This window comes from Anguilla anguilla, chromosome 16 (assembly GCF_013347855.1).
Source record: "Anguilla anguilla isolate fAngAng1 chromosome 16, fAngAng1.pri, whole genome shotgun sequence".
Taxonomy (NCBI): domain Eukaryota; kingdom Metazoa; phylum Chordata; class Actinopteri; order Anguilliformes; family Anguillidae; genus Anguilla; species Anguilla anguilla.
The window spans coordinates 36887944-36905160 of NC_049216.1; the positions used below are offsets into that span (position 1 = coordinate 36887944).

The window sequence follows — 17217 nt, forward strand, 5'->3', positions numbered from 1 at the left end:
CTAGTCTTAAAGAAGTGTGTCTTCCTTCTTGATTTCTCAGGATGCAGTTTGCAACCATAGCAGAGTGCTCTGTGTCTGGGGTGGGGGAGGCAGAATATAGAATAACCGGGCCTGGTTAGATAGGCTATGGTTTATTTCCATATGGAATGTAAAAAGTAGCCTATTACAGCAGCCTATAATAATTAGCCTAAGCTATTACTTCAACTCATAGCAGCCGAGCAAATCGTTGTAAAGACATGTAAACCTGCCTCTGAGCGATTTTGGTTTCAGGTCTGGTTAGGATTTAAAATTTGGCAGTAGCTAGTACTTATCGGAGTTGGTCGGGTCGGGTCTCACTGTCTCTGGTACGGACCGGGTTCGGGATTCAATTTTATGCCGTGGAGACCTCTACCTTTGTGCTATAATACAGACCTCCCTTCCAGAGGGAAGAGCTCCCCCTGCTAGCACAGACTCCCCTTCCAGAGGGAAGAGATCCTCCTGCTAGCATACAGACTCCCCTTCCAGAGGGAAGAGACCCCCCTGCTAGCACAGACTCCCCTTCCAGAGGGGAGAGATCCCCATGCTAGCACAGACTCCCCTTCCAGAGGGAAGAGCTCCCCCTGCTAGCACAGACTCCCCTTCCAGAGGGAAGAGCTCCCCCTGCTAGCACAGACTCCCCTTCCAGAGGGGAGAGACCCCCCTGCTAGCACAGACTCCCCTTCCAGTGGGAAGAGCTCCGCCTGCTAGCACAGACTCCCCTTCCAGAGGGAAGAGACCCCCTGCTAGCATACAGACTCCCCTTCCAGAGGGGAGAGACTCCCCTGCTAGCACAGACTCCCCTTCCAGAGGGAAGAGATCCCCCTGCTAGCATACAGACTCCCCTTCCAGAGGGAAGAGATCCTCCTGCTAGCACAGATTCCCCTTCCAGCAGCAGCTTGATTTTCCCTTGAGGTCTGCCAGGTAATTAGACAGCGAGCCAGTAGCCAGGTAATTAGACTGCGAGCCAGTAGCCAGGTAATTAGACTGCGAGCCAGTAGCCAGGTAATTAGACAGCGAGCCAGTAGCCAGGTAATTAGACTGCGAGCCAGTAGCCTTCCGCACGTGCTTCTTCAGTCAAACACGAGGGCAGACAGTCATTTTTCTCCTGGAAGTGTTCTATAGGCTAGTCTCTGGTCGCCAGCATGGTGCAAAATTTGACTGGTTTTATTGTGGTTAATGTAACTTATGAGGTTAGGCTATATGAATTTGCCTATGCGGGGTCTGCGGCTCTGGTGGACACTGATGGGATTGACCAAATCATTCCACTTGTTTTGGTTAATGGATAGAATATATTGGTATGATTTGTGACCGATTTAGTTTCACATTCGACCTCACAACATGTAATGAACACACCAATTTCATTTCTGCAAACGTCGCTGTCACAAAGTAGGAAATCAGAATCGCGTCACCTACAGTAATCACAAGTTCACAGCCAATAGGCTAGAGCTAAATCGGGCGTTCTTCGTAACGATGCATTTTACATTGTTTAACGTTCGATAGTGTGGAATTAAATAAACTGGTTAGTAGGTTAACATTTTGCACGCCCACTAAAAATACATGACTAATATGTTGCATGATTGTGCCATAAAACCAGCGGGAATGGTGAAATTACCCATTTTAGAAAGTTTGGCATGCATAGCAAAATGACGGATCTAGCACATCTAACTGCTACTCTTTACTGTGTTAATAAGTATGAGGAGGCTTTGAATCTAACCAGCATCTCTGACTAACGGACATGTATACGTAAAAAGTGGATTTATTTGTTTATGCTATTTTTAATCGTTACGACTGCCACCTACAGTTTGGAAGAACTTCGCGCTGAATCATTATAATCGGCCTTTTATGTCAGTTACTTTTAAACGAATAAGCCTACTTAGAGAATGCGTCGGTTTCGGTACATTGTAGTGATTCCGCTGTTTTCTCTTATTGTGAGAGCGTGCGGGAAATATGAAACGGAGCGGGCGCACGATCAAAGATCAGACTGCAGGTGACTGTCACGCTCACAGATTGAGGATTGGCTGGAGATGGAAGGTGAACGTTTAACTATCCTACATACTGCAGTTGGCATGCTCTCGATTTCTTGGTTTGGTTTCGCCACGGTTTTTTCAGGGTCTCATCATGGCAGCTTTAAACGTGGGTGCGCTCAAGAAAATGTTACCCAAGGTGAGTAATGACAAAGTTCTGCTGTTTCCCAAACTTAACCTCTATGTAACAAACCGCAGGCTACTTGGGCTAGTGAACGTCGCGTGCTGACTTTCTAAGTGTTTCTCGATGTTATTTCTGTTCTTTTGTTATGAAGTATCTTAAAATAAACAGGCTGGGTGTAAATAAATAAACATGCCTGCTTTAAGGGCAGTGTTTATCGCCTACAAGCATTCGGCGTTTAACTAAACAATTATCAAATTGCTTAATCAAACTGGTTTTTATTTTTTTTTTGTTTAAATATTTTAACGTATGGGATACTGGCAAGTGCAAAAGCGATTAAATGGTCAAAAATAAACCATTTAGAGAATCCACAAGATCCTGGTCGGTAATGCAACTAATCCATGCATTATTCTGCCCTAAATTTTAATCTGAAGATCAGTGGTTCAAAGTTCACTTTTATGGCTTTGTTTGTACAATTGTCGTCTGAAATGTCGTACGGTATGAATGTAGGTTACTGTGCTAACGTAAGATTCAGCATATTTTGTGAATAGGCCTAGCCTATTTGGTGCTGGAATAGAGAATGTATGTTCATGGAAACTGTTGGATAACGGTATGCAATTTACTGTAGGTCTAAAATGTTATTGCATTGTACATGTTTTTACAAATTAAAACACAAAACAATGGGTGTACTAATTTAATTTAACAATCTTAGTGAGATTGAATGCGACGGGAAGATCTGACCTGTGGTTCGTTCAACCCGTTATCAAGTAACCAATTTTTATGCATGTTCTCGGTTATCTAGAGGGCTATTTCGCTTGTCTTTTTTTTTTTTTTTTTTTTTTTAAACCATAGCGCCACTGTGTAGCCAGCAAATCCTGCATGCCAAATTTGCCATAACTGTAGTTTGTAAATGTTCGTTGCGGGATTTACGATTGGTTTTTACGCAGACCCAAAAACAAAAAAATTAAGCAACTTGTTTGTAAAAATGCATCACCATAAAATTACAATGGCATAATATTTTCCTCGAGGCTCGCGCGACAATCCTCGTGGCATACTGCAAGCATTAAAGCGAATGCTGCTGTTCAGTGTTCGGGTGCTGAAAACAATATCGTGTGAATCGTGGGATCGATTAAGTTAGTTTTGGGCTGCAACATTGTGAGACGGAGTGGAATCCGGATATTGACCCTTTGTTTCACCAGAAATTCTGGCATTAATCTTGTATAGCCTATGTAAAAAAATTACTTTGTATAGCACCCTTTATTCATAGTATGCATAACAAACTTTTTCACAGAACATGAGCATTTACAGTGCCTTGTCAGTGCAGCCTAATCTCAGTTTGCTTAATGATATTGTGCAAGTGAGTAAATCAGTAGATTTAATTCAGGTTTTAGGGAGTTGAAAGGTGTTTTCTGAGAATAGTGGACTGGCTGTGAATTATTCAGCTGTAAACTAATTTTTCTTTTCTCCAGCGGTACAAGCATAGGGGCTTGATTGTACAGGAACTCTTTAATGTGATGTCCCACTACAAGTGCCTTATGCCTGTGGTGGAAAATTATGGTAAGAAAATACCCCTTCAATGTTAATAATAAGCCTTATTTTTCAAAATGACATTTTAATTAGCCATGGATTGTATTCCAGTACACAACGTATTTGTTGTTTTCTTCCAGTCTTCAATGATGGCAACACCCAACACTTAATGAATTTGACGGGAACTGTTCCAGTGCATTTCATAGGTAAGCATCACCTTGTGCTTCTTGTGCAGTGCCGATAATGGAGAAGATTTGGGGACTCATCCCTGTAAATTCAGTTTTTATCATCGCCTGACACACAAAAATCTGACTGAATATGTGATGCTGTGTAAGAAAGCCGGGCATCATTTCACATACTGAACTCCCTTAAAGTAAAAAATTCCTTTTTCTTAGTAAAGGAATAATAATTTTCCTTCCTCATTCTTCTCAGGGAAGCAGTTCAACATTCCGGTGTGTTTGTGGCTCTTGGACAGCTATCCCAGAATCCCTCCGATCTGTTTTGTAAAGCCCAGCAATGAAATGATGGTCGTTACAGGCCAATACACTGACGCCAATGGCCAGATCGATCTCCCTTACCTGCAGGAATGGAGCTATGTGAGTGTGCTATTTATTTATTTATTTATTTATTTATTTATAATCTCAATCAGTCAATCAAACTTTATTTGTATAGCACATTTCATACAGTAAGTGCAACTCAATGTGCTTCACAGAAAATAATTTCAAAGAATAATTAATATAATTAAAAATAATTATTTCAATTACAATTAAAATAATTAAAAAGAGAGAAAGGAACAAACAAATAATAATAATAATATTAATAATAATAGTAATAATAATAAAAATAAATAAAAGCAATGCAAAAACCTAGGTAAAAGCAATGCCAAAAAGGTGTGTCTTAAGATTTCTTTTAAAAATGTCCACAGATTCAGAAACCCGTAGATCCTCCGGCAGGCTTTTCCAAAGGCTAGGACCATAATAGCTAAAAGCTGCTTCTCCATGCTTTTTTGTTCTAGCCTTTGGAACAGTTAAGAGACCAGCGTCGGAGGATCTCAGGGTTCTGCCGGGGACATACCTAAAACGCATCTCGGATAAATAGGCAGGTGCATTGCCATTTAGTGATTTAAAAACCAATAAAAGGATCTTAAAATCTATTCTAAAACTAACAGGCAACCAATGCAGGAACTTTAAAATGGGAGTGATGTGTGCTCTCCTTCTGGTCTTTGTCAGTACGCATGCTGCTGCGTTCTGCACAAGTTGTAACTGACCAATTGCTTTTTTTGGAAGACCAGACAGGAGAGCATTACAGTAATCAAGCCTGTTACTGAAAAAATAATGCATGGTTTTATTACTAACAGCCTGAGAGAGAAACGGTCGAACTCTAGCAGTATTCCTTAAATGGTAAAAAGATAATTTTGTGACATTTCTGATGTGTGCCTCCAAATTTAAGCCTGAGTCAATAATGACACCAAGGTTTTTGACCTGCTCCTTGGTGTTGAGTGCAAGTGATTATCTATCTATATTAGAAAACTTCACTCTCAGAATGGAGCAGCTATATATTTTGTTTGAAGGTGCCTACAGATCTTGTATATGTAAATTGCAGTTTTTTAAAGAGTTCATTGCCTCATTTCAGGACAGGGGTTTTCTGTCGTGACTTCTGGGTCCAACTCGAGGGCTCTCGTCCTGACGGCAGCAGTAGGTTGAAATTGATCACAGTTCTAATGTTGCTTTTTTGTTTTGTTTGGGGGGTTTTACTGCTCCACAGCCCCAGTCGGACCTGCTTGGGCTGATCCAGGTTTTGGCCGTGGTGTTTGGGGAGGAACCCCCTGTTTGTATTCGCCCACCACCAAACTCCATTCCTGTTCCTGTCTGGGAGAACTGTGAGTGGCCATTCATCAGGAGTTCACAGAACCAGGTGTCACCTGTAACTAGCAGTTTTAAGCAATAACACCGGTGAGGTGGATGACAGAGATGCACTGCATGACCGAAAGTATCTGGACACCCCTTGGTCTGGGGCTGTTTTTCATGGTTTGAGCTAGGCCCCTTTGTACTAGTGAAGGCAAATCTTAATGCTACAGCATTCAATCACATTCTAGACAATGCTGTGCTTCCCCAACTGGACCATGTCCTGGGCACACAGCAGAGGTTTCATATAGAAATGGTTTTGTGGAGAACGGTGTTGAAGAACTTGACTAGCCTGCACAGAGCCCTGACTTCAACCCCATCCAATATTTTTAGGATCTGTTGGAAAGCCAACTGCGAGCCAGGCCTAATTGCCCAATCAGTGCCTGCCCTCAATAATGCTCTTGTGGCTGAATGGAAGAAAATCCTTGAAGCAATGCTCCAATATCTAGTATAAAGCCTTCCCTGAAGAGTGGAGGTTGTTATAGCAGCAAAGGAGAGACCAACTCCATATTATTGCCCATAATTTTGGATGAGATGTTGGATGTCAGGTGTCCGCATACTTTAAACATGTAATGTGTGGAGCGTTAAGCCAACGGAAATATACTTTCGAAAATTAGAATGGTGCGGCTTTAAAGGGTTAAAGATGTAGGAGGACATTCTAGCTTTTTTGTTGTTTTGCTGTGTGTTTGGGGGAGTGGGGGGTAGTGCATTTTCATCACTACTTGCCCTAGTTTTACAAGCAGTAATGAATTGTTTAATAAATCAGTTAATTTTCTGGAGTTTTAGTGTCCTGTATTAACATTCTGCATTTTGCTGCTGTAGAATATTACTCTGCAGAGTACCCCAGTCCTTTTAGCAAAGAAACCAACCTTTAAATGCATCAATATTATATACACTATTTTGTAATATGTTCTGTAGCATTTGAACTGATCATATTTGTAAGGCAGTTCAGCCAGTGGGCTCTGATAGACTGCTTCTGTGTCACAGAGTCAGTAGTACTGCCTGGGCCATTTCCCCTGGTTTTGTTAGATTTGGCCAGAGCAGTAACACCAGTTTCACACTTACCACAGTCTTAATATTCCTGATTGAATTAATTTTGCTTTCATATTTTTCAAGGGGAAGCTCCTGAATCTTGGGGAAAAACAGAAGTCATTTCATCTTCTGACAAGGAAACGTATTTCACTCTGAAAGGAGAGGATGGACTGTTGATTCGCTCTGAAAATGAATCTGATTGCTAACTGCTGTAGTACCCTCTTCAGGATTGTTTAATTTGTTGCAAAGAACCCACAGGAGGAGTCCTCTGATTCAGCCGACCTTCCTTGTGATAGGAAGGACTGTAGCACTGAAAATAATAGACCCTGTTTTCCGTGAGAGGGCATGTTCTAGGAAGAGAGTACAGTTTAGTGGTAGGAATAGACGAGCAGTGTTGGGCTGAATGGCCTGTTCTCGTCTTACGTTATGTTATGTTAAGAGATTTGGGATTAGGCCCCAGTGTTTGGGTTAGGGTAAAGATGGTGCTCTGGGTGGGGATAGGGCCTGGAATCACCTCCTTCTGGAATGTTCTCGCTGGCCACTGCTCACACTGTCCAATTCGTTTTTGAGAACAGCCAAAGCATTTCCCTGCTGTCTGCCATGTCCTGAAAATCCTGGCTGATCTATTTTTCCTGGATTTTAGATGGAAGTCTCTCCCTCGGGCACCATAGAAGCTAGTGTGCTCAAAAGGGGTGTGTGGTTGAAATTGTGGTGTTTAAGAAACTGAGCAATATGTCCTCAAAAAATTGTACTTGATTTTAAAATTAATTTATTTCCAATGTGAAAGCTATAAGAGAAGTTTCAGTTATCAGTTCATTATCAGTGTATTACAATTCTTGTCCCACCTTTATGTAGAACAGTACCATTTATTGGCCATTTAATGTATCAAAATGATCCTGAGATTTCAAATTGAAATTTGAACTTCAATTAAAATTTGAAATGGAGGGGGGACGACGACGACAGAGTCTGTGATTTCCAGTAAATGAAAAGACAGTCAACATTGTTGTTCTATTAAATACATTTTTTTTTTAAATGTATGAATTGAAATCTAATTTTATGTTTATTTATTTATTTTTTTCCAAAGCAATGGCCTACATCTCTGATGTTAGTATACACTCTCATGTGTGGATTTGCTTTTAGGGACCAATGACCAATTTATAATCTAATGACATTTTGGATTTTGGACACCTTTGTCCTGGAACACAGGCTTGACTATGCACTGAGCGGTGACAAACCCAGCGTTCGACTTTCTGGCTTTTGGGTTAGGCCAACTGGGCTAATTTTATATTATTGTGCGGGGGAAAATGACTTTGGGCAGTTTGCCATAATTTGGGCTATTTTTTGTTATATTGAGTTTTTTATCTTCCATTTTCAGGAAGATTTACATTCATTGGTGCAATTTGTTTCTCCTCTGCCTTTTCCTCGATTGGTATTCTGGTATCTGACAATAGACATAGTTTCAACATTCAAAAATGGCAAGTTACTCACACATACAAAGCACTGTCTGTAAGTCACTAATTCAAACTTGAAAAATCTATGTCTGCCATTAAAAGTATTGATGTCAAAATTAGGCCAAGAAGTTACAAGAAGCAATATTGGCTATTTTAGCTCACACAAATTAAACAAGCTGTATTCCAAATCAGTGCTTCCCAACATTTCCTAAATTATTTAAAGTTACTTGGCGCTGTGTGTAGAAGCATACAGTACATTAATGGGGCAAACATATCTGTGTATAGTTTTGTAAGTGTGAAGATTGATTTAATAGTCAATATGTCAAATTGTGTCTGTATTTATGTAATATATCAATATTAATATAAATATTGAACCATCTTTCAAAGTCACTTAGATCTTTTCCTCTTCCCAACCTGGTCTAAAATTGAGGTCAACTGGGCATGCTCAGCATTTTTATACATGCCACAGAGCATGATAGGATGTTAATTGCTTAATTGTATCATGCAGTACGTCTGTATGGAAGCATCTCCATTTGTTATGTTATTTATTCAGGGTTTTCCTTTAATTTGTCACCCGTCTGTATGTCCATTTTGCGTGTGTCCAATATTTTTATTGGCTGATGTAAGTTAATGTGCAGTGAGAAGACATATTCTTTGTGGACCTGGAGCATTTGTGATGATGTAATCAGGAAGAAGAGGATGAAGAAGAAAAAGAAGGTGGAGGAGGAGGATAAGGAAAAAAACGCTAAATCTCAGTTTGCGGCTTTATTGTGTGGACATTTCTTTCAGAATTTATTTCAGAATTCTGTCTGTTGACATGAGGTCAGAAGGTACAGAATTTTTTTTAAAGTGCCAAACTGTCAGTGCTGTGTAGGAATGGGGCATCGGGTAAATTGATGGGATGGCATACGTGCCATCCCAATAAATAGATGAATCTTGCCTTGAAGATGCCTTCTGATATTCACCCCTAGATTCAGCCACATTCTGTCAGTTTAAGGGCGTGTGCAGTTCAGTCAAACCAGGATTAAGTTGTTTTGTATGAAAAGAAGACTTTAATTAAAGCTCCTGAAGACTGAAGAAACATGAAGGGGCGTGGCCGGAAATTGTGGTTCCAGTCAGGATGGATCTTTAAAAGAGCAAGTGAACAAATCAACTTATATTTTGCAAAGAACTTCCAAAAAAACGCATTTGGTTTAAACACACACTAAAAACATAAATTAACAGACATTGTATTTTATTATAACACCATTGGACGTGTTTACTTTCACTTTTAACTGGACATGAGGAGAGGCAGGAATTCCCCGCTCTTGTTCCTCAAAACCCATCTCTTGAAACTCAAATGGCCACTGTCACCGTAAAAACGCTGAAGAAAATGCTTTCCGCGGTAAATTAAAACATATCACAAATATAGTCCTGATGCTTAATGTTAAAACTTTTATCTCTGTAATGAGCTGACTGTTGAGTTCGTATAAATGCTGAGAAAATGACTTTTATTTTTCCTCTTTTGGTGAAGTTGTGGCACAGTAGACTGCGATGCGGAGTTCAACGTCTCTGAGATCTAAAAGACAGTTACCAATTTCCGAATTGTTGACATGAACCAGTTTATGCTAGAGTGATTATTTGCGACTCCTGTTTCCAGTTTTATAAATGAACCTCTTTTATTTTCTTAGAAATACAAGCACGTCAGTTTGGCTGCTCACGATATCATCACCGTGGTCTCCATGTACAAGGATCTGAAACCTGTGATGGATACTTACGGTAATTGGAATGGATGGGATTTTATTACGTGAGCTTGACGTATTAAGAATACATCGTTTTTATTTCATGTATGGCGTTATGTTGTATTAAACTGTATTTGTGATCTCTGCTGCAGTTTTCAATGACGGTTCCTTCAGAGACTTGATGAGTCTACGAGGAACCGTGCCGGTGAATTACAGAGGTAAAGGTTTCACTTTCTGTTTGTCCCTACATTTGCACAGATAAAATAAAACATGCAGAACTATAGCCAAATTGTTTCATCCTTTAATAATCCCTAAGCGGTTATTATAAAGGTTCATAGACTTGACAGGCATTAGTACCCAAATGACGAACAGAGACGCTGAACAGAGAAACGACGGATTATTAGCGCGTTATATTGCATTACGTTTTCTGAGCGTTTTGTGCATCGCTAATGGCTTTAACAACTTAGCGAGGGAGATTGGCTGTCTTTGGGCTCGATAAAGGACATATAATCACTCGTGCGTAATGGCTGGTTTTTAGGAAATTTAATTAGAATAGCCACTAAATATGAACTATATGGTGTTTTATTCTTTCTTTCTCTTTCTTGTCATTCTGTTCTAGAAATGCGTTCAACCTCAGGGTCACCCGGAGTTTCCTTTAAGAAACCATTTTATCTGAAGCCAGCTGACCTCCATGTGTTTTCTAACACCTATATTTCAGGAAATGTGTACAACATCCCAGTGTGCCTCTGGCTCATGGACACCTACCCCTACAACCCCCCCATCTGCTTTGTGAAGCCCACCAGTGCCATGATGATCAAGAGTGGCAAACACATCGATGCCAACGGCAAGATGTACCTGCCCTACCTGCACGAGTGGAAGCATGTGAGTCACTGACATGCAGCTCACCTGTGATTGGCTAAAGGAGTCTGTACAGTACACATGCAGCTCTATTTATTTTGTCTTTTAAAGTGGACACTATGTGAGCAGACAGAAAGAGAGTACATATCAATGTTCACAATAATCACATGGGATTGGATATTAACTTGTATACATATCTGACTTGTGCCTGACTAGTCAAATCCCTCTCAAGTACTTTTTTGTCATGTTGACTTACATCAGCATTTTTGACATGAATGAGAAACATGTAGCTTGTCTGAATGCACAAATCCAATTTATTGTGTGGACCGTTGCCCGGAAATATTGGATCTGAAAAAACATATGATTTGAGTGTTAAGGCCTGCTGTCGAAACAAAGCGCTTGAAGCCCTTTCCAGTGGCTGATGAGCACTTGACTCTGTCTCTCTGAGAGAACTTTATCTAACTGCTGTGGCCAGTTGTGTATCTGTTGACCATTTTGGATGAAACTTTGTTTCTGGAAGGATCTGCTTGTCTGTAGCTGGACAATTTTCAGAATGTGTTCAAAACAAATGTGTTGTGTGATGTGGTGTCCAGCCCCAGTCGGACCTGTACGGACTAATCCAGGTGATGATCGTGGTGTTTGGGGAGGAGCCTCCAGTGTTTTCCCGCCCCACAACACCGAGGATCTTGCTGACTCCTGAACACCCCAGCCGTAAGCACTGAACCCCCCCAACCCGCTCACGGTCTTAGTGTGCCCTCGATATTGTGCCTCACTTGTCCTGTCTGGACGACATACGTTTCTGCTCCTTTAGGCTGCGATTAGTCCTTTTGGTTTCATTCCGTCAAGTGATTAGAGAATTAGAGAAACGCAATTTAAACGTGCAGTGCTAACATCAGCTCCAAAACACCAGTCCTATGTTCATTCTGAAAGGTTTTAGTTTGGGTTTTGTTTGCATGTGCACATATTATACAGACTGACATATCCAACAAAAAGCCTCTGTGCTACTTCATTTGAATCCAACAAATTCGCCTTTAAAGTGCATGGCCCGTGAAAAAACTTCAGAAAAAACTCTCCAAGCATGAAAATGTCAGAAATTCTATCAATGAGTGTCAAACCTGTTCCAAGTAAATGATAAAGTCATTGGTCACTTATTAGTAAGTTCTAACAGTAATTCATAAATACTTGAGCAATTCATACGTGACCTTAATTGGTGAAAAGTGGCTGAGAAATAAAGAACAGTCAGAGACATATGTCAAACCTTAGGCTAACATCCTTAAGAAGAAAGAGAGCACTGGTGTGCTCAGAAATCACAAAGAACACTTTTGTTGAATACACTATACAGTCTGGGCCTGCCAGCTGTTGCTCATATAACTGGTATGAAAGCACTTATGGTCTCTACACTAATTCTGCATGGCTAACTGAACTAAACTGTGCACGGCCCCTCCCCTAGGTATGCACAGAAATGTGTGTTAATGAAATTATTTAAATAAAGTTACACATATTGTAGTTGTAGGTCAAAGTCCAGCCCCTGAACACCTAAACCCGATGGCTGACTCTGGTATCAGTACCACAGGGAATGGGGACACTGTGAAACCAACTCTGAGGTAAAGACCCGTATACGCAAAGCAACACCAGCTTCTCTGATTGATGGATTATTTAAGTGTGTATCCTTCAGAAGGAATCCTATCTTTGCAAATTAAATACTTTCCATACAATGTGTAAGAGAACCAAGTGATTAAAAAAATCAAATATGATGGTGTGAAAAAAACACTATCTATGTAGAACCAAGATTATGTTGTTGTACATAAACTATTGTCATATATAATTTATAATAACAATAAAAATTAACAAATGTTGATTTCCCCCCTGTCCCCCACATTTTCAGCACCAGTGACCAAACTGAATTGGCCTCAGATGATTGCAAACCCTCCCTCACCCTCTCAGCTGCAGAAAGCAGCAAACCGTCCTGCAGACTCTCAGCCCCTGAAACCCATCCAGCAACTGCATCAGCCCCTGAAACCCATCCAGCAGCTGCATCGGCCCCTGAAACCCATCCAGCAGCTGTATCGGCCCCTGAGATGCTGCCCCCTGCCCTGGCTTCTCTCTGCTTGTCTGGCACCACCATGCCTGCCTCAGAGGAGTCTGTGCTGCAGAGACAGAAGCTCCAGCTGGAGATAGAGGTGCTGCAGCGGCAGAAACAGGTTCTGGAGATACAGGAGGAGTACTACTCCATTAAACTAAGACGCCTGCTTGGAGACAATGCATAGTAGAGTAACAGGCTGCATGCAAAATGACAGTTTTAGCATTTGTACATAACGCGTGCTAAACCATCCCAGTCGCTTATGACTTACTTGTAAATTATTGCCACAAACTCACCACTTTCTTGTCAAAATTGTCTTTAATAAAGTAAGTCCTTTATATTAATACTTTATATACTTTATATTATCTGTGTGACTCTGTGTGTTAGTGAGGGTGAGCCTTATCTATTCGGACCTTACATTAATGCCAAAGTTGGATTACTCATGTCCATGTTCTGCATGCCTGTCAAATAGGTTTAAAAGAAAAAATGAAACACAGATGAGTGCATTGCAATCTGCTTGTATTTTTCAACTGATAATAACCATTGCATTTAATTAGTTATAGTAACAGCCACCAAAGACACACCTGAATTCCAAGGCAAATAAGTCTATAAAAACTCTAGCCCTGAAACAGTCCCCATTCTACTTATTGTGCAGATACCTTTATAAAGGTTTCAGCAATTACCGGATGATATTTAGCGAGTTCACAATGTAATGGTACTGCGCATTACATTTATGAATAAATCCGTAGTTACTTTCCTATAAGGTCATAAAAGTCAAAAAAGAGAAAAGGAAACAGCGGAGCACGTATGATCCATTTTGTTTTCAGTACAGTGCTAATGCTCAGTGTTTGCTTACAGACACGTTCCCCACTTACAGTGTAAAAAGTTTTTTAAAGTTTATTAAAGAAAGTGCATTCTCCTCGGCGTGACTAGAGCTTCACTTCCGTCCCTCTGAGTAGCTAGTCTAAGTATTGTTTTGCTTGTTAGTTGTGTCTTGTGGCCTTAATTTGCCTTAGTTTCTTTAAATTAGTCGTCTTTGCTTGTTGCGTCGTCATATTAGTGATTTGTAGCCAGCTGTTTTTACCGGTTAAACTCCTAGTCTTGATTGATTGTCAGCTGTGCAATATTGGTAGTAATTAGTATCGCGTAAGTCTTTGATCGGTAACTTTGTTTCATCCCCGTTTTATCTGCGCAGCTGTTTTGGTTCAAGGTATTGTAAATTGCTTGTATTTGATCCGTTTAGAGCCGCTTATCGCTACATTATTTGAGTAATTACGCGGCACTTCAAATAGTGTTTCTGAGCGACGCTAGCGTCGCTCCTCCTCAGTTTTATGCAAGCTCTTCCCATCTCTGTCTGCTCTCTGCCCTACAGCACCCGGTTCCAAAGACGTGGCCCCCCTAAGCGACGGAACCCAGCTAACCTCTCCTACCCCCAGCTGTCTCCCTGCAATAACTGCACAGTTGCTGGAGGACTTTGGAACTGCCAGTCTGCTTCAAAGAAGGCTGATTTCATCTCAGCCTATGCCTCCCTGCTCTCCCTTGATTTCCTTGCCCTCACTGAGACATGGATCACCCCAGAGAACACTGCAACCCCTGCTGCCCTCTCCTCTTTCTTTTCATTCTCCCACACTCCCCGACCATCAGGCCGTGGTGGTGGCACTGGTCTCCTAATCTCTCCCTCCTGGAAATACTCAGCCCTACCTCTCTCTGACCTACCCCGATTCAGTTTTGAATACCATTCTGTTTCAATCACCTGTCCAACTAATCTATACATTGTTGTCATTTATCGCCCCCCAGGTCCACTGGGAAACTTCATCGATGAGCTGGATATCCTACTCAGCTCTTTCCCTGAGGACGGCACCCCACTGATCCTGCTTGGAGATTTCAACCTCCACCTGGAAACATCCCAGTCTTCAGCTGTCCTACATCTCCTCCACTCCTTTGACCTCTCCCTACAGTCATCTCCCCCTACCCACAAGGCGGGCAACCTCCTCGACCTGGTTTTTCTGAGGAATAGCCCTTGCACCGATATCACTGTAACCCCTCTGCACACCTCTGACCACCACTTCGTTTCCTTCTCCCTCCCCCTTGCTCCCTCTCACCCACCTTCTCCCCCCACACCCACTGTATCTGTCCGCCGCAATCTCTGCTCCCTCTCAACCTCCTCTCTTGCTTCATCTGTCACTGCTGCCCTCCCTCCTCTCGAATCCTTCACTACCCTCCCCACTGATTCTGCATCCACCTCCCTACTTTCCTCCCTTACATCTGCTCTTGACTCCCTCTGCCCCACTGTCTCTAGGCCAACACGTCCCTCTCCTCCCCGCCCGTGGATGTCCAATGCCATACGCACCTCCAGGGTTGGACTCCGTGCAGCAGAGAGGAAGTGGAGGACATCCAGAGATGCTTCAGACCTCTCTGCCTACCAATCCCTCCTTGCAGCGTTCTCCTCCACGGTGACTGCTGCCAAGGTAAACTACTATCAAACCAAAATCCATAACTACCGTTCTAACCCTCGGCAACTGTTTTCTGTCTTTTCCTCTCTCCTCAGCCAGCCATCTGCACGCCCTCAGTCCTCGCTCACTGCTGACGACTTTGCAACCTTCTTTGACGAGAAGATTGCAGTCATCCGCAACTCCTTCTGCACTCCACCTCACCCTATGCTCCCCTCCCCTTGTCTCTCCACTCCTCTGCTTACGGTCACTGGCTCCCAACTCCCCACCCCTCAACCTGTACTCTCCCCCTCCCTCACCATTTCCCCTTGTTTCTCCGACTTCTCTCCCCTCACCGATTCTGAGGTTTCACAACTCCTACTTTCCCATCGCCCCACAACCTGTGCCCTTGACCCCATTCCCTCACCACTCCTCCAGGCAATCTCACCCGAGATTCTCCCATTCATCACCTCCCTGGTTAACTCCTCCCTGACATCCGGCTGCTTCCCGTCAACCTTCAAGAAGGCCCTCATCTCCCCCCTCCTGAAAAAGACCACACTAGACCCCTCCATCATTGGGAACTACAGACCGGTATCTCTCCTTCCATTTCTGTCAAAAACCATTGAACGTGCTGCATCAAATCAACTCTCTGTGTTTCTTTCACAGAATGAGCTCCTCGATCCCCATCAGTCTGGATTCAGACCAGGCCACTCGACAGAGACCGCACTCCTCTCTGTCAACGAAGCTCTCCACGCAGCCCGAGCAGCCTCCCTCTCCTCCGTCTTATTACTTCTGGACCTATCGGCAGCCTTCGACACAGTCGACCACCCCACCCTCCTGTCCTCCCTATCTGCAATGGGGATCTGTGGCACAGTCCTCAATTGGATTGAGTCTTACCTCTCAGATCGCTCCTTCCAGGTAGCCTGGGCTGGTAAAGTATCTGCGCCACACCCCCTCATCACCGGAGTCCCACAGGGCTCGGTCCTTGGTCCTCTCCTCTTCTCTCTCTACACCCAGTCCCTTGGCCCGGTCATCACAGCTCATGGTATGTCTTACCATTGCTATGCTGATGACACACAACTGTTTCTCTCCTTCCCACCCTCTGACACACAGGTCTCAGCCCGCATCACTGCCTGCCTGAGTGATATTCAGAGCTGGATGGTCCGCCACCATCTCAAGCTCAATCCAGGTAAGACAGAGCTCATTTATATTCCGGCTCTTAACTCCCCTCTCTCTGATCTCTCTATCTCCCTAGGTAATACCATCCTCACACCATCACCCTCAACTAGAAACCTTGGCGTGGTGATGGACAACAGACTGTCCCTCACCGAGCACATTTCAGCAGTGACACGTTCATGCAGGTTCTTCCTGTATAACATCCGGAGGATCCGCCCCTTCCTCACAACTTACTCGACCCAACTCCTCGTCCAGGCAGTGGTCCTGTCCCGCCTGGACTACTGTAACTCCCTGCTTGCTGGCCTCCCAGCATCATCTATCAGACCCCTGCAACTCATCCAGAACGCAGCAGCGCGTCTGGTCTTCAACCTCCCCAGACATTCCCACGTTACCCCCCTGCTCACCACCCTCCACTGGCTCCCCGTGATGGCTCGCATCAAATTTAAAACATTAGTGCTTGCCTTCAAAGCAGCCAGGGGGTCAGCCCCTCCCTATCTACGTCAACTCATCAGACCCTACACCCCAGCTAGACCTCTCCGTTCTGCTGCCACATGTCGCCTGGTCCCTGCCCCGGCTCGCACCAGCACCCGGTCACGCCTCCTGTCTGTTCTAGCCCCACGGTGGTGGAATGACCTTCCTGTGCAAGTCAGAACAGCAGAGACCCTGGCCGTCTTCAAACGTAGACTGAAGACTCACCTCTTCAAGCTACATCTCACCTCATCACCCCCCACTACCCTCTAACATTTTTTTTCTAAAAAAAAAAAAAAAAAAAAAAAAAAAATAGGGTGTACAATTCACACTTTTTGCAAAGTTATACCTATTGTAGCTCTCTTGCAGGAATGTTGTAAAGCGCTTGTCTCTGAGTTTTGTAATGCA

The 17217-nt window shown here is 43.0% G+C and overlaps 3 protein-coding genes across 5 annotated transcripts; all 3 read left to right on the forward strand.

Annotated features, from left to right (window-relative positions):
* The first annotated feature begins 2062 nt into the window (after nucleotides 1-2062).
* zgc:123278 (uncharacterized protein LOC641569 homolog) lies at nucleotides 2063-8521 on the forward strand. The gene is made up of 6 exons (XM_035396058.1): nucleotides 2063-2181; nucleotides 3633-3720; nucleotides 3831-3896; nucleotides 4123-4286; nucleotides 5455-5569; nucleotides 6711-8521. Exons 1-6 carry the CDS (start codon nucleotides 2137-2139, stop codon nucleotides 6830-6832), a joined length of 600 nt encoding a protein of 199 aa, XP_035251949.1. The 5' UTR covers nucleotides 2063-2136; the 3' UTR covers nucleotides 6833-8521.
* Nucleotides 8522-8698: 177 nt separating this feature from the next.
* LOC118215195 (tumor susceptibility gene 101 protein-like) lies at nucleotides 8699-13242 on the forward strand. Of its 3 annotated transcripts, XM_035395681.1 has the most exons (8): nucleotides 8699-9213; nucleotides 9748-9835; nucleotides 9951-10016; nucleotides 10517-10680; nucleotides 11250-11367; nucleotides 12164-12260; nucleotides 12542-12639; nucleotides 12730-13242. In XM_035395681.1, the coding sequence occupies exons 1-8, from the start codon at nucleotides 9160-9162 to the stop codon at nucleotides 12921-12923; spliced, it is 879 nt and encodes a 292-aa protein (XP_035251572.1). In that variant the 5' UTR covers nucleotides 8699-9159; the 3' UTR covers nucleotides 12924-13242. The 3 variants fall into 3 exon arrangements, with proteins under 3 accessions (XP_035251572.1, XP_035251571.1, XP_035251570.1); XM_035395680.1 differs by having other exon boundaries at nucleotides 8699-9461; nucleotides 12542-13242; XM_035395679.1 differs by having other exon boundaries at nucleotides 12542-13242.
* A 402-nt stretch (nucleotides 13243-13644) lies between these two features.
* LOC118215193 lies at nucleotides 13645-17049 on the forward strand (the record flags this gene model as incomplete). Its single annotated transcript, XM_035395676.1, has 3 exons — nucleotides 13645-15204; nucleotides 15285-16083; nucleotides 16279-17049. Coding segments are annotated over exons 2-3 (1461 nt in total), but the record flags the coding sequence as incomplete, so codon positions are not given.
* Between the last annotated feature and the right edge of the window lie 168 nt (nucleotides 17050-17217).